The sequence below is a fragment of the Melospiza melodia genome, chromosome 1 (genome assembly GCF_035770615.1).
Source record: "Melospiza melodia melodia isolate bMelMel2 chromosome 1, bMelMel2.pri, whole genome shotgun sequence".
Lineage (NCBI taxonomy): Eukaryota > Metazoa > Chordata > Aves > Passeriformes > Passerellidae > Melospiza > Melospiza melodia.
Genome location: NC_086194.1, coordinates 51941180 through 51957369, shown reverse-complemented (window position 1 = coordinate 51957369; position 16190 = coordinate 51941180). Strand labels below are relative to the sequence as shown.

The 16190-nt window shown below is 38.3% G+C and overlaps 1 protein-coding gene across 2 annotated transcripts in view; it reads right to left on the bottom strand.

The window, feature by feature from the left end:
• TPK1 (thiamin pyrophosphokinase 1) overlaps positions 1-16190 on the bottom strand; it is a 302807-nt gene that overhangs the window by 230534 nt on the left and 56083 nt on the right. For both annotated transcript variants that reach the window (XM_063158005.1, XM_063158004.1), the window contains exon 2: positions 14828-14902. In XM_063158005.1, the coding sequence (XP_063014075.1) occupies positions 14828-14902 (75 nt within the window). The remainder of the gene's footprint in view (positions 1-14827; positions 14903-16190) is intronic.

The following is a 16190-nucleotide window of genomic DNA, read 5'->3' as shown; positions in this document are numbered from 1 at the left end:
AAATAAAGTGTCTTATTAATGCTGTATAGACAGCTCATCCTATTGGAAACTTCTCCCTTCTTCTCCTAAGGAAGGATAACTCACACAAAGACTTTACTGCACTGGAGAGTGATGAGATCTATTAGCAAGGGCAGTGAAGGCAGCTGAAATATTCACTTCTTTCTGAAACTGTTACTGAAGTCAAGGAATCAACTGCTTTTGACATTAGTAGGAACAGGACTTCTGTCTCAAGTGCCTGTGGCTGCAAATAAAAGCAAATGCTGTAAAATAACTGAATAAATACCTTGGTATCAAACATCAGTTGATTAATTACTTCCTCATGAACCTACTGAAAAGAAATAAAATTCTGAGTGACAAAAATGTAATTTATTTTTGGCCCAAGCCATCAGTATTTGTTTACATTTCCAAAGTTTTTACATTAGAGATTTTGACAAGGTTGCAGCCTGTACATTCAGAGGCTATCCATAGCACAGGAGCACAGGAGAGGGTTAACTTTCAAACGTGTCAATAAAATCCATTTCACAAGTCTTACGGTCTAAATAATATCAGTGGGCAATGAACTGGAATTCACACTCATTTGGAACTTTAATAGATTAAACTCCAACACAAAGTTGGCAGATAAAAAAAGCTGAGATTGAAAAAATTACTCGTAACATTCAGGATTCATTTTACTGCATTCCTCCAAAGAATTCTTACCCAAGGGAAGGGTTACTTGGGAAGGTGTTGCTGTTTGGGGTTTGTCTGGATAAGCATTTTTGTGGAAACCTGAGATTCCACCATCATGCAAATTATGATTCATGCTCCTACACAAGCTGACATCCAGAATGGAATGCCAGCTCATCATCCACAGCCCACCAGGCTTTAAGGAGATAGGCACCAAGCCAAGATTTAATGAAGTCATGGAAAAGCTGACCAATGGTTACAAGACTTGCAGTCTTTTGCCAACAAGGGTTGAAAGAAGATTGATCCACCTCTATCTTCTGAACAGAAATAACTCATACAAAAAAGAAGAAAACCACGTAGCTATACACAACCTTCACAACTGATGAAGGATTTTGGCCTCTTTCCTTATCACACTCAAACACTCTACATAAGTCTTGAAACCATAAACTTTGATAATTATCAATACTTGATCAGATCTCAACAACCACCATGCCCAAAAAGAAGACTCATGATATATGGATACTCACATCTTAGCATGAAAGGATCTCTTCCCAACTTTCATTTGTAATCAGGAAAAGAAAGTCTGGGGACCTCAATTAGACAAACATGTATTTTTTACGTGATTTGAGTAGGATTTTCCAAAGAATTGAAGGCAACGGAACTTGCCAGTTTTAAATGGCATAACTTCTCCAGGCTACTGTGAAAAAATACTGCTTATGCTTACGTCTCCTTGGGTATATTGCAACTTCAACATTTCTCCTGGAATGCTCAAATGTCGTATATTCTCCATGAAAATACAGTGTGTCAAACTTCACATTCAACTTCTCCCTCAGCTGCTTCTAGCATGGATTCAGAATGCCTTTTCTAAACAAAATAAGCCTGTGCTACAGCATTACCAATAGACAGAAACAACATCCTGAACAAACATTGCTTTAATACAAGTAAATGAAAGATTGGTTTTCAGACCCTAGTGGACACTGTGACAATTGGTTTATTTTAGCACTATATCTCAAATGCTGAGTGAACAGGAAGATACCCCAGTAACACGTTGCCACAGTATTGGCTGCTCAGAACATGTGTGTTTCAAACTTGAATGTGGTGCCACATGCTCCTTTCCACTGCTTTTCTCGGTGTCTGGTAACATTTGGCATTTCAGACATATTACAGGCAGGGTAAGTACTTGCAGTATGACTTGAAACACATTTCTGATCCAGGTGATGAATCCCAAACAGAAAATGAGGTATCACATGAGAACCAGAAACACCTCTAGACTAGAAAAATCTCTGAAGTGACCTAAAGAAACATACAGCTAAACAATCACTCCTCCATGTTCAGAGAGAGGAGCACTTCCACAGAGAAGTCAAGACTCAGTGCCCTCCCACAAATCTATATTCCACTTCCACATCCTACTTTTTCTAGATTCCTTGGGGCAAGGCCAATAGCTCCTAACTCATTGTAGAAAAATAAATCACTGAACTCCCAAGGGAGCAGACTCAAATGACTTTTGATCTTTTCACATGGAGGGGTTTCCTAAACCAAAGCTCATAATTCTTCAGTCTGTATCAGAGGGGTTTTGACACTAATGAGAGCATTACTTATCACCATTCTCTGATCCTAAGACTTCAGCATGAAATTATCAAATCCACTGACATTCAGTATCTACTAGTGTCTAAAAATGACTTTTAGCTCCCATCTGAATGTCTACAGTGGCTTTGCCCTTTCAGTAAGAAAAACCAACACTCACACAAGTTCCTAATTTCCAGGGTCAACAACTGTGTCTATGATTGAAGGAAAACACACCATTAGGCCCCCTTCAGACCACTGTACTAACTCATGGGAAACAGTGATATTCTGCTTTTATAATACAAGGCTAGGAAAAGCATTACAAACAAACTAGGAGTAAGGATATTAATAGGCTTTGAACAGCCTAAACTATTCAGTACAAAATCTTTTATAGTTTATTTTTAGCAGTGCATTCAGTTTGGAGGCAATGATTGTGCCATTCTTCTGGACCTAGGAAGGAGCTGGATACTTCTTTACTGCAAATACAACATAAAAAATGTAAATTTGTTGCCCTCAAGTGTCTCCAAGATCCTTTTCCCCAACCTTTTATGGCTAGTAATATGGATTATCAACTACAGCATCCTGCACTACCGTCATAAAGGAGTGGCCTAGATAGTTTGATGCTACTGCACCAGCAAGGACAAAGGTTCAGTGTGCAGTTATTCATGCTATTATAAGCAGTGCCAGTAGGATAAGATAGCACACTCACAAAAGAAAAAAAGGCCTCACACACAAAAAAAAAAGGCCAAACAAAAAAACTCAAAGCCACCACAAAATAAAATCCTCCCCCACAACCCTGTTAAGACTTGCTGCAGACTTCAACAAATTTTTCACGCCTCTAATTTTAATATCTAAAAGAGGACAGCAGCAGCACGCCCTTGCAATATAAAAGAAAACTGTTTTAGTAAAGATTTACTATGCTAATAACACTAGAGCCTCCTTATTGTCCCACACATTTTTAAAAAGGACACTGCATATGTATATTCAAATTGCCAGAGATGAACAGTGGGTCACACACAAAACTTAAAATGTTGAATTGTGTCAGCCAAATTGATAGTGCATTTATTATTTCTACCCTTTCTTATGCATTTTGGCATAGTCAGTTCTGCTGCCATAGCATTTCTAGAAGGTGAATATAAAGGATGTGAAGCACTATAGTCACTAATGAAATATGAGTGCTGCATTAACGCTCACTCAAATCTATAGAGCTAAAGAAAAAGCAATAAAAATTAAATGCATGATTTAGAAGTAATCTTAAACACTAAACAGATCCTAAATTCACCAAGGAAAGCAGACTTCACAAATCACTGCTAAGAGCAATCTCCCTTCCAGACAAAAGGTCAGCTCTGGATGCCTTGTTAATATGTATCTGGGTTTTACAAAGTCCTAATGAGAATGTTGCTCGCTGACAAAGGTGCATAGGCCTACAGAAAAAGAGGTGGTCAAGGAAAACCACAACCACAGCATGTTCAGAATTAGATGATAGCTTTGCAGTCTCCAGGGCCTTACCCTTATTGTCCCTCTCCTGTTGCTAAATAGAGAAGGAAAGTTTGACATGGCTAATGGGAAAGACTTGAGAGTAGAAGACAACACTGAGATTAAATAGAGCAGACTAACTATAGACTCCCACAGAATTTACTTTCCTCTTTATATTTTTTGCACTACACTGGCAAAGAAGAGAAAATAACCTGACATCAGGGCTTCTATTCAGGCCTCCACACCTCCTCAATTATAGGTACCTAGCAGATATATCTAAATTTCCATGGCGATCCAGAAGACAACTCGGATCTCTGTCCATTGACTGAGGAAAATACTAGCATCAACCTAGGAAACAAATAAACTTCAGCTAAATATCCCAAGTTAAGAGAGATATAACTGGAGGACCCAGTGCACTAGTACTTAAGCAACTTTAAACCTTGTCAGTGTGAGATTAAGTGGACAATTACTATGGCATGCACCCTCTTATGTTTCCTCAGCTCCTTCAGGAAGCAAAGAGAAAGACAGGTTCACAAAAATTTTTAAAAAAAGGGAAACTTGCTTTTGCCAAATAGTTGATAAGATCAGAGTTATTAATATAATACCAGCAAGGACAATGTATAGACAGATTTGAAGAACCAGTCTACTTCCTTAATATGTTAATATTCTCAGGAATTAAAATTGGCTACAATCCCACTTGTTCTGACCTTTTTTCCTCCCTAAAAATGATGGATTATACAGTAATTCTCTATGTACTTGAACATGTTGCTCAATCTTCCCCTTCTGTCCATGTCTTTTTTCACTTTCTGTTCCCACCACAACTTCTATAACAGTTATTCAATTTTGGAAAACAAATCAAAAAGCACAGTGTCTGAATCTCTGAATAAGCACGGAAGTGAACCAAACCTGACAGTTCTCTAAGATATTCAGAGGGTTCAACCTGCTCAAAGTTCTATGTAAGACTACTACTGCCAGAAGATTCTTCTGATGGTCTAAAGCCTTTCCTGCAATTTAAATACACCTTTTGATACCTTAAGACAGCCTTGCATGTATTTGTCAAAATGATTACACAGCTCAGTTAAACAGAGTTGACACATGATCTATGCCATGCTAAGGGCAATTCATTTGACAATGACCAAATGTTGTGGCTTCTTGAGCACATTTTCCTGATATTAATCACTTTCTCTCAAAACTTCATCAGCAATCATGTTCCAGATCTGTAATTACTGCATATCTTTTTAGCAATGAAAATATTTCAGTCTGAATGACAACAGAGGTGCCTTCAAATGCAGCATCCACCATAGAGAACATGACTTTTCACATTTACTTAAAACTGGGATAGGAAGAAAATAACTCTAAAAATTAGAGAGATATAATTTCTACACTACTTTTGTGATACAGGCTTATCTATAAAATTCTTCTGACTGCTAAAATTCTTCAGATTTCTAAGTTTTAAAAGAATGAGAAACTATACTGCACTGCTGCTTTGAAAAGGTTTATTCATAGTCATGCTCTGTGTAAGGAATAAGGGACTTAATATTTATCCTCCTAGGAATAGAAGGTATAATTCTCATTCCCTTTATCTTGGATTAGCTGTCAAGACAGTAAGTGGACTGTTCAAACATTCAGTGCTTTCATTGGTTTTAAATCAAGATGAAACATAGGCCAAGCTGTTAAGATGTGCCACATGACGGCATGTCTCAGCTGCTCAGTGCTCAGCTTCCCTCCCAGTCCTGGATGGGTAAAAGGGAAGGTTAGGAAACCAGAATCCACTTAAGGTGGCAATTTAGGCATCCAAAACCAAGAGATAATCAAAGTATTTTACTTCTGGTATGATTTGGGCCAGGCACTGCACTTACACCACTTTTGCCTTGTACCTCAAAGGACTTCAAAATCCAATGGACCCACCTTAATCCTGTACTAAAACATGAGCTTGTTGTTTTGTTGAAGCATGTATTTTCACAGGCTAAATAACTTACCCATAATACTTTGTAAAAATCTGAAGTTTATTAGCAATGTACAGAATTACCATATCCCCAAGTTAATTTTAAGTCCTTGCAACAGCATGTTACAAGTTTGTGTTCTTACTTAGGACACTTATGTTGCCAAATAGGTCAGTCTAAAGGCATTCTGAGCCTTTCCAATTCTTGCACTTCAAAATGTTTAGGGTCTCTTCAAAGACTTGCAGTGACAAATCAGCCCCTCTTTCTCCTTTTCCCCTCAAAAGAAATAATAATATTTCAAGTGTGCTGTTCTGTTACTATCCAGTTTAACCTGACAATCATTCAGTCATAACTTATTACACCTCACAAAACACCAAGGTGATACTATGGACTTCTGGAAGCCAGGGCCTGAAGCTAAGGGCTTGTTGTAGGTAACATCAAGAAGCTTGAAAGAAAAAGTGCACGTTCAGACAAGGAAAAACTTAGTTACCTGCTTAATGACTTCCACTGCCAGAAACAGAACTCCCAATGAGCCAGACCTTGGGGTCTGAACATAAGCAGCAAAGGTTTGAAGGAGCTGGAGTTTTTCAAAAGAAAATCCAACAGAATGATACTCATACTCCAAAGTACCAAATTATTTCAGTGCTAATGATGCTGACATTGAACCAACATTGATTCTTGTGGTTACAACTTATCCAGGAGATCCAATTTAACATTAAGGTTTATTTCAGTGAAAATAGAGGGAGGCCCTCTTTAAAGAAACAATTTTATGGAGGTCTGAACCAAATTAATTCAAAGTAATTGAGGGAATATTGATATCAAGAGCTTATACATCAGGCTGTGCTAGTCATATAGCTTCCAACAATGGAAGATGAAACACCCCTAAAAATTATAGTTTGTCCCCATTATTTCTGAGGTCAGTGGAATTTTCCCCAACAAAAAACCTATGACAATGTTTTGCTCCTTTTCCAATGTGATTCACTGTACATGAAACTAAAGATAGGCTGATATACATCACCATTGTCTTTTCAGAGTATCAGATGAAGAATTGTTAACTTGCAAGAAAAAATGATGTTAACAGCCACAATACTTGTTCCACTTCTATGTGCTACATTTTTGGCTAACATCTAACCAATTACACATTATTAAATAAAATAATCCTACTATGCTGTTTTATAAATGTAAATGCACAGATTGTTTTAATAGCACATTCATATAACGCTGAAATTTAACAAAACAGCCTACTTTACAAAAGAGAAGAGACAATGAGTAGAGCAGAAAAGATATCTATTTTATGACTATATGAATTTACAGTTCAATTTTAATACTTGATAATACGGGTGAGCAAGACAGCATGCAATACCATTCAAATGAGAAAATCAGCAGTCCAGCATCCATTTTCTCAAACTACTGCTGTCCGTTCAGGCACTGAACACAATGAAGGATGCACTCCATCAGTTAGTAGCTAATAAATACTAGCATAGTCTCAACATATTACAGAAGAGTTAAACTGTTCACTGGGTGAGTTAGTCATAATTGCAGTCAGGGTAATAAAATAATAAAAACTTTTAAAATTCAAAATCTGGAAATACAACAAGACCCAGGCAAATAAAAAAGAAAAAATCCACTTTTAAAAAGCAGTCACCATTTGAAATCACCACTGGATCAAGGTGAGCCACTTGTACCACTGTGGGCTTCTTGGGACTTTTTTTTTCTTTTGTTTTCCTTTTTTTTTATTTCCTTATTATTAAAAAAATGTTTTTCTGCCCTAAGGCAACCCAGGAGTAAGAGAAAAAGGAAGACTATAAAACAATGGTTTGATCCAAAGGCCATCAGAGCCAGTGAGAAGACCCTGACACAGACAACCCTAGATAACATCCATATTTTACAAGACCTTAACATTTCACCCTAGTAATGGATTCATGCTAAGCTCTAGCTGTGAAAATAATACTTTTGCCCTGTAGTAACTCCCAGAGAAACAATGTTTTTATATACTTTTTCTCTGTGTAGCTTGAGGCAGTGAAAATCCAGGAGTTCCTTTCCTGGGATTAAAAACCTGCTCTTTTCTGACACAGGCTTTACTTATGCTAACCTCATGCATTCACCTCTGCTCCTCGAGTTCATTCCCAGGACAATTGCTCTTCTTGAATCACTAACAAAATGAGTCATGAATAATCTTTTTTGCCTATTGTCTCGTCCTTCTCTTTCTGCTTGGGGTGCTCCAAAGCACTCTCCTGACAGTATTTTCCAAAGCTCCTTCTTTCAACAGTCCTCTGGGAAACATCATGGTAACCAGATATATAGCACGATGCTATCAAAGCCCTCCATACAGCAAATCTTGTAACAATAGAACTCCCCTAATGGGATTTGCATCCTGGCCTCATAGAAAAGGCACTGTAATAACCTCCCAATTTTTTCCTTGTGCTGTAATCATCTGTTATGCTTCTCACTAGTACTTCAAAGTAATTCTCTATTGTTCTGTTACTCTGAACTTCAGCTCAGCGGGGTTTAGTTTTTCAAAGCATCACAGAGGGGAATCTTAATTACTCTATTTTTTTTTTTTTCATTTTCAAACAAAATCTCAAATCCATAAAACAAATAAAAAATTGTTTTAGGTCTCAGAATTTCCTGCTGCTGGATTTGCACAGAATTAAAATCAACAACAAAGCATATTCAGCTGACTATGTCTCAAAATTTATCTAGAGACCTCATTCTGTCACAGCTTCTACTATGATGAAGGAACTTGATCCATGCAAAAGGCCTAGAAGATCAGCTCTGTCCTCAGCTTTGCCAATAACTATCTAAAAATTCTCAAAAAACACCTACCTTTTAAATTGTCCACACACCTAACCTATGTTGCTCAAGATCCCAAATTCCAAACCAGAAAGGCACTAACAATATATATGTCACAAATAGAATAATTTTATCATATTTCTGGAGTTTTAAGCTTTGTTTTCTAAAGATAAATTTAGGCTTCCAGTTCACCACTGAAAATCTGGTTGATATCAAACTTATACAGAGTCATAGGCAAAGCACAGTCTACAAAAGCTCTCTTCCCAAAATCCCTTCTAGTGCAAACTACTGCATATCCTAAGATCCAGACCTTACTTCACACCTTGAGTCCTGTGCCTAGTTTTGCCTTGTCTCATTTGAAAAGAGGTGCTGCAGCATGTCCAAAGAAGGGCTACAAGGCTGGGGAAGGGTCTGGAACACAAGCCCTGTGAGGAGCAGTTGAGGGAGCTGGGGCTGTTCAGCCTGGAGGAAAGGAGGCTCAGGGGAGACCTCATCCCTCGTTACAGCTGCCTAAAAGCAGGTTGGAGCCAGGTGAAGATCAGCCTCTTTCCCCAGGTAACAAGTCACCAGATAAGAGGATGCAACCTCCAACAGCTCCAGGGAAGGTGCAGGCTGGACATCAGCTGGAATTTCTTCACTAAAAGAGTTGTTAAATACTGGAATGGGCTGCCCAGGGAAGCCCACAGTCCCTGGAGATGTTCAAGAAACAACTGGATGTGGCACATAGTGCCATGTGACAGGTGGTGATCAATCAAAGGCTGGACTCTATGATCTCAGAGGTCTTTTCCAAATGATTCTGTGGTTCACATCCAAGCTTAAGGCATGTCCTAGAGAGGGCCAGATTTTCTTGTTCCTAAAGCATATCATAGATTCCCTACCCTTAAGAACACTTGAAATAACTTCTCTCAGACTCCTGTAGCTGAAGGACCTAACTCGCATGCAATCCAACAACAGGAACATCACCATAACAAAGTGTTGTTTAAATCTAAATTAAGTGTCACAGAACATCAAATTTAAGTTATTAAATACAAACTAGAAATTATATTCCTGTTTTGATTCAAATATGGAAAAATGAACTTCATATTGACATTTTAGAAGTCCAATAGAGCAGAGTCCCTCTGCTCTCAGTGGAGAACAGAGTAGTTTAGCTGAGGCCAGCAGTAAGAGTTACTGCTAGTCTGGATGCCTGCTAGGAAGTGCAATAAAGCATACAGGTCCATGTGACATCCCAATCACCATTTTTATGAACATTTTCCTATTTATTAATAGTAGCTGCTCTGAATTCCCTCAAGTTTTATGCCAACTGCCAATTCTGGGTCCAGTACAAATTTGAGATATATTACAAGCAAGTTCAGCTAGAAATGAAAATAAAAGGTGAGAAAAAAGCTCACCATATGCCAACAAGGCAAGCTCATTGGATGACGGGTAAAAGGGCAAGTGAATGGCTGCACATACTAATAATTCTGGAAGTGTAGGTGAGTTCAACTCCTAAAGACTAAAGGAAAAGGTATTAGTCATACAGAAGAAAAAAATAGTACCAGGGAAAGTCAGGTTACTTCCCCCTCCTCTTATTACTACAATATCTTTTCTTCAGACATTAAAACTTTTCCAACTGATCTGTTACCTTCCCCTCTGTACATCTGAACTGATACCTGGACTTAGTATTGCTACTTATATCTTACTTCCCTCTTGAACCTCAACTGAAGACATTCAAAATATAAATCACCAATTATATATCAATCACTGCAGACAAAAGCATATGGAACACAGAATGTATGGCAGCATGTGGCATTCAAAGACAGGTGACTTGGAAATCATTCATACAAATCAGCACATTTTCTGATCTGATTGTTTAGTTAGGAGAGATATTTGGTAATGCACAGTCACCTCTAGGTGCTCACTAACCATTCATTATTGGCATTTTCACCAAAGAGTAGGCTGGCCTTGACAGGAAAGTTGCCTGACATTCAACAGAGGATTTGGAATGCAACAGTTGCTTTGATTGAGCAGTTGCAATATGGATATTAATAGAGAAAACTCAGTTTATGGATAAGCCATCACAATATAAATAGTCTAAGAAAATACCATTTGAAGACACTAACAGCATTTGGATTTGACTTACTACACTGCTGACATAAAAGAATACTTTCTGTTATCTCACTAAATAGACCTCACACACAATATAGAGCTGGAGCCTCCAGGGTGAGCAACATTTCTATTTCTGGAGCTCCTCCCTTTTCATGATCTACAAGGTGACATAAAACGCCCATACACTATGCATATGAAGTGGCTGGTCATGCATATGTCATGTTGTCTGTAGAGCAGCACAAGATGACACAGATAGACCCCAAATTCCTTCACTGGAAAGAGTTGTCTAGGGAAGGGACTGTTTAGGGATGTGCACCTGAAGGATATTTTTGCAGCCTGGTTTCATAGATGCCTCCTTTCTATTGACTTGTCCAACATTAAACACACCTCCCACAAGTCAGGATTCAGTCAGCCCCTTCCAAAGGGATGATGGTAGCTTATTGTAATACATTAGCCAAGGACATTTGGTAGTAAGAATGGCTAATATTTGAAGTTGTTCAACATGTTTTGTATGATGAAAAGCTTTCATGGAAAGTATTTATTTGTGGAAAGAAATCACAATCCTTTTGAGGAAGGCACAGTGGCCAATGTATGACAACCATTGTGAGAACTAAAAAATACATATGGACACATTTTCCTACTGTAAAGCCCAACATCATCAGGTTGCTATGGAATGTTGTCATTTCACTCTGACTTTTTAAATAATAATCTTATTTTCCAGAGCATAACTCCTTGTTCTTTAGAGCTGTCATTGTCAACATTTAAGAGTGGAAAGCACTCCGCAATGCATAGCCATTTAACATCATATCATAAAGCAGAGACATAAAGAGATTTTGGATCATTTGAGTAGCATTACATTGTAGGGGTAATATTTTCAGAAACAAGAAACAATTTTCAGATCCTGAACTTAAGACAAATTTCACTGAGGTGATTTCTCAGCACTTCAATAATTCTGCCTCTTCCCTAGGGAGACATCAAAAAGTCAGAGCACTCAGCACTAGACATAGCTGTAATTCTTGGCATAAGTAAGTCATTGCATTTCTGATTAAAGAGATTTTTAAAAGCAGAATCAAAGTCTCAGGAACTTTCATTTACTCCCCAGAAAGCCCATTCTGTTTTCAGCCACTAAAACCTGGGCTTTTGTACTTTTCAAACTTAACATAAAGACAGCTTCAGACTTTCAACTCACAGTCAATTCTGTGAAAGATATATTTACATTTGAAATCATTTAAGAAGTAGCCCCAGAGACTAATTCAAACTGGATTTTTTTCACAACCATACTTTTTTTATTAAATAGGATTCAAACCAGGAGATAGAAACTTTGCATAAGCAGGGATTTAGCATGCATGACAGTGTTGTTAAGGTAAGGCCTACTGGATCTAGTCTTCCATATAGAAAACTCACAGAGAGAAAAGTGTGCAGCTTTGAGAAAAGCAGGGTCCTGACTCTTGGACATATTTTCCACATTACCTCCTATTCCCCTTCACTGATCTATTCTCTTCAATTTCTCTTGCCATTTGGTTTTTCCCCTTCTCACAATACGCAGCCCAATAAATCCTTCAGGGAACAACCAGTGTTGTCTGCCATATTAGTCTTCATCCTGCTTTTGCAACTGTCCCTCCTCCAGCATTTCCTCCATCCTGCTTTTAGGACAGCACTAGTACTGCATGACTGTACCAAACACCTAACAAGTGAATATATTCTAGACTGATTCACTACAGTCATGATATATAATAGACTAAAATCATATAGTCCTTAGCTTGTACTCCTTCACTATTGTCACTTATCCAGCTTGTATGGCAAGAATGGTAAAAGAGGTCTCTCGCAAGTGATGAAATCTGATTTTAGTGTCCTTCACAAAGCACAAAGAAGGAAGTTCATGCAAACTTGTACTGACTGAAATAGTTCTTCAGAAAGTATGTCAGTAAAAATAGATTTCATAAATGTGTGTAATAAGACAAAGGTTAATTAGCTGTAACCACTTTTTCTCAAGGTCAAGAGGAGTTACACCTGGGACAATTTTAGCCTAGAATAGCCACTTATTGATGTGTTTTTTTTTTTTAACTTAGGACATCTCACATCACATCACTTTTTACTTGACAATAAACTGACATGACTAACAAAAGAAGTTATTTTGATGGGCGTCATAGGGTAACTTTATGATACTTGTTTCATTTGCTTTCCTCCCAAATTTGCCCTAAACCAGGACAATAGGACCAAACTACTTGAAAATAACACATTTCAGCATTCTGTACTGAGTATAACAATACAAGATTCCTGTAACTCAGAGAAGTGGGACAATATCTTATTTTTCCTTTGCATTTTTCTCTCGTTTTCTCCCCAAGTTTGTGTAGCTAGCAATATTCTGTGGATTAACAGCCCCATTATTTCCTTCTCATCTCTCCCTTATGATATCTCAAGCATATACAGCTGGTCATCAAGCATTGTTCCTAAGGATGAATCCCTCAGAACGTCTTTCAGTTCACATGCCAAACTCCAGGTTCTTGTAGTCCTGCAACAGTCCCTGTGCTAACAATCCCTCCTCCAGAAGCAGCATCCAGAAAACTGCTGACACCCCAAGTAGTCCACTAGCACTGTAAGCCAGGCATTACCAAAACCTTGTCCTGGGTTCACTAAGGTTTGCTGCAGCTGAGATGCTTTGAAGAAAAACATTTCATGTTTACTACCTAACCACCTACATCTGTCATTTTACTTAGAAAATATCCACATATTTCTTAAAGTAATCTCCCAGCAAAAGTCTTAATAGCTTAATTAGGACTTCTGCTCCTCCCACAAACCCTTTGGAAAACTGTTTACAGCACCAGTGATCACTTTCCAAACAGTTATGCTCAGAGAGCAGGAACCCATTGAGGTAGCTTTGAATTAGCCAGTCTTTGGCCTACTTGACTTTATTCAGCTTCTTACTTCAACCCTTTACAGAAGCACTACAGTTTAAAGGCTCATTAGTGTTACAGTAAGAATACCATGCCCCCATGGTTTGAGCAAATGAGGAAGACTTAAAGTTTAAAAAAAAAAAACTTTAAAGACTTAATATTCTAAAGGACAGACAAAACAAAAGTTTGATCAACGAAATACAGCACTAAAGCAACACAGGCAAGGTACTACAAGGCACTAAATACTGCCATTCAGAAACTGTGCATGTCTGGTTCACTGGCTCTTTTTTTAACCCCAATCTTGAAAACAGGAAAGGTGGGACATAGAAATAAGATCAAATGCTTCACTCCTTGTCCATTTAATACAAAGCAGGTGTTTCAGTGCATCTTTTTAAATGAAAAAAATATGTAGAATCACATCTATAAAATAACTGGACAGCCCTTCCACTGACTGCTTGTTACTTTCTTGCTGATTATGCAAATGAAAGTGAGTCTGTTTGGGGTACAGCACTTGTTCAGATGCTTTGAATCATTTTGTACAACTATCTTCCTTTATTTTATCATTCCTCTGGCTATATGGGTACCTAATTTGGGCTTACTGGAATTAAGTACTGCGACTATATCCTGCTCACTTCATCCCTTATTTCAATTCCTTTTAACTGCACAGCTACCCCCTGCCAGCCCTTCTGCCTATAGTGCAACCAAATAGCTCTATCTGCTCCAGTCAGTTAAGAGGAATCTCTCTGCAAGGTTCCCATCCTGGGAGTAAGTTAGAGACAGCTCCTGTGGCTTTTCAGAAAGCTTCTGAAGGACTACGTTCCTGCATGGAGGAATTAATAGCTCCAAGCTTGTAAAGATTTACATATCTCCACAAAATGTCAGCAAATCTGAAGCTATCATACCAGAGATGATGATTAGCACTGTGCATATTTAACAAAGGAGTAGTGAAATCTGATTTGCATATTTCTGACAAGCACGCAAATTCCCCACCGCTTTCACAACTTAGTATCGACACGGTTCATTTTATTTTGATTAAATTTAACACTTTTCACTGATGACCTTTAAAGAAGTGCTCACTTCCAGACTCTTCAATGCACCACTGATCTGCTACACTTTGTCAGCAAAACAATGATTGTTCCTAAGAAGCCTCTGAAAAGCTACAGTCTTACACAGATCAGTGCACAAAGTTCCCTCTGACGTGTGCAATGCAGGGAGGCAGAATTTGCATAATCAGCTCATTTGCTGCATTCAGCAACAAGGGACATACTCTGCCAGTTCACACCCTCACCAGAAGGCTGCTCTAGTAAAGAGGAAATCACCACACTGCAATTCAACAGACATGAAGTACATTAGCTGGGTAACAGCTAAGAAAATAAGCAAATGAAGATGTATGTAAGTTGTTATTACCTCTGTTCCACAGACAATGGAAATGACCTTTGTTCAAAGGCTGGTTCAGAATCAGAAGGCAAAACTTCAGGTTCCCTGTAAGATAAATGTTGGCTCTCATTAGCAAGAATATTGATTTTTTTTTGTCCTTTTTTTTTAATTTTATTTTTGCCAGATGCATTTTTGTCCAACCACATCAGAGTAACTCCACTAATATCATTGCTTCTCAGGTTTTACCACTGCCAGATTGAAAAACTGTCAGAACTTCATAAGATACCTTTTACTAGGTAGGGTTTTGCTACATGCTTAATTTATAAGTGACTTTTACTTACCGAAGGCCGTCCTCAACAGGACCCCACATCTATACAGCTCTCTCATTTCATCTCCCACTTGCTACTCCTGCCTGGATGCAGCAATTACTGATATGAGCTTACCCTGGTCTCTGTTAATGGGGAAGGCTGGAGGAGACTCCATATGAGATGTCTCTAACCTATCTATACCCAATATTCCACCCTCCTGGAGGATGCAGAACTCTGGCTGCCCTCAGTGGCTTCTGTGCCTGTGTTTTCTTATCATGTACAAGCTCTAATTGTGGTAGATACTCTACAAACAAAGAATGAAAGTCCGTGACCCAGGAGCTCAAAATCAAAAGCTAGTAAAAGCAAAAGTGTACTTTAGCATATGTTATCTAGGTGATACTGTACACTAAAAACCTCCGTGGAATTACCAGCCCAACTTGATTGAGCTCATAAAGCCTCCTGTCCCTGCAAACATGCATGCTGAAGGTCGATAATAAACCTGCAGTTAGAAAAGCCTTAAAAGAAAGGAAGGATGTATGATATGACAAACTTTGAATTCCAAGAGTAAATACGTAAATCTTTGGCGGCTGCCTGAAGTGGGATTTGCATTATTTCACTTCCTAATTATCTTGCCAATCATATAGGAATACAAGTTTCCCCTGGAGCTTGATATCCTTAGACAATCAAGTTAATGAATAATATTTGGTCATGTGAAGCAACTATAATTGAAAAAAGAAATCCTCTATCACTAGGAAGTCTTTTCAGAAGATCCAGTACAGCAGGAGGCAGAAGGCCACAGTAGAAACCTGTGGCCTAAGCCATATCATGTTATCAAGGAAAATACAGCTGGTCAAAATGCTGAAGTTGAAGGAACATGTAGGGATGGGAGTTGGAAGGGGAAGTCTTTAAAATAATTATTTAAATGTGTGATTAGGAGAACAAAGTGGAGGTTAGCAGACTGGGATACCACTATTCTGCCTCTTCTGCACCTTTCCCTTTGAGTGATTTAGGGTTTCCCTCCCCTCTGACCCATTTGAGGCTTCGGTTTCCTAAAACAGAAGTAACAGTATTGTCCTCCTTCATAA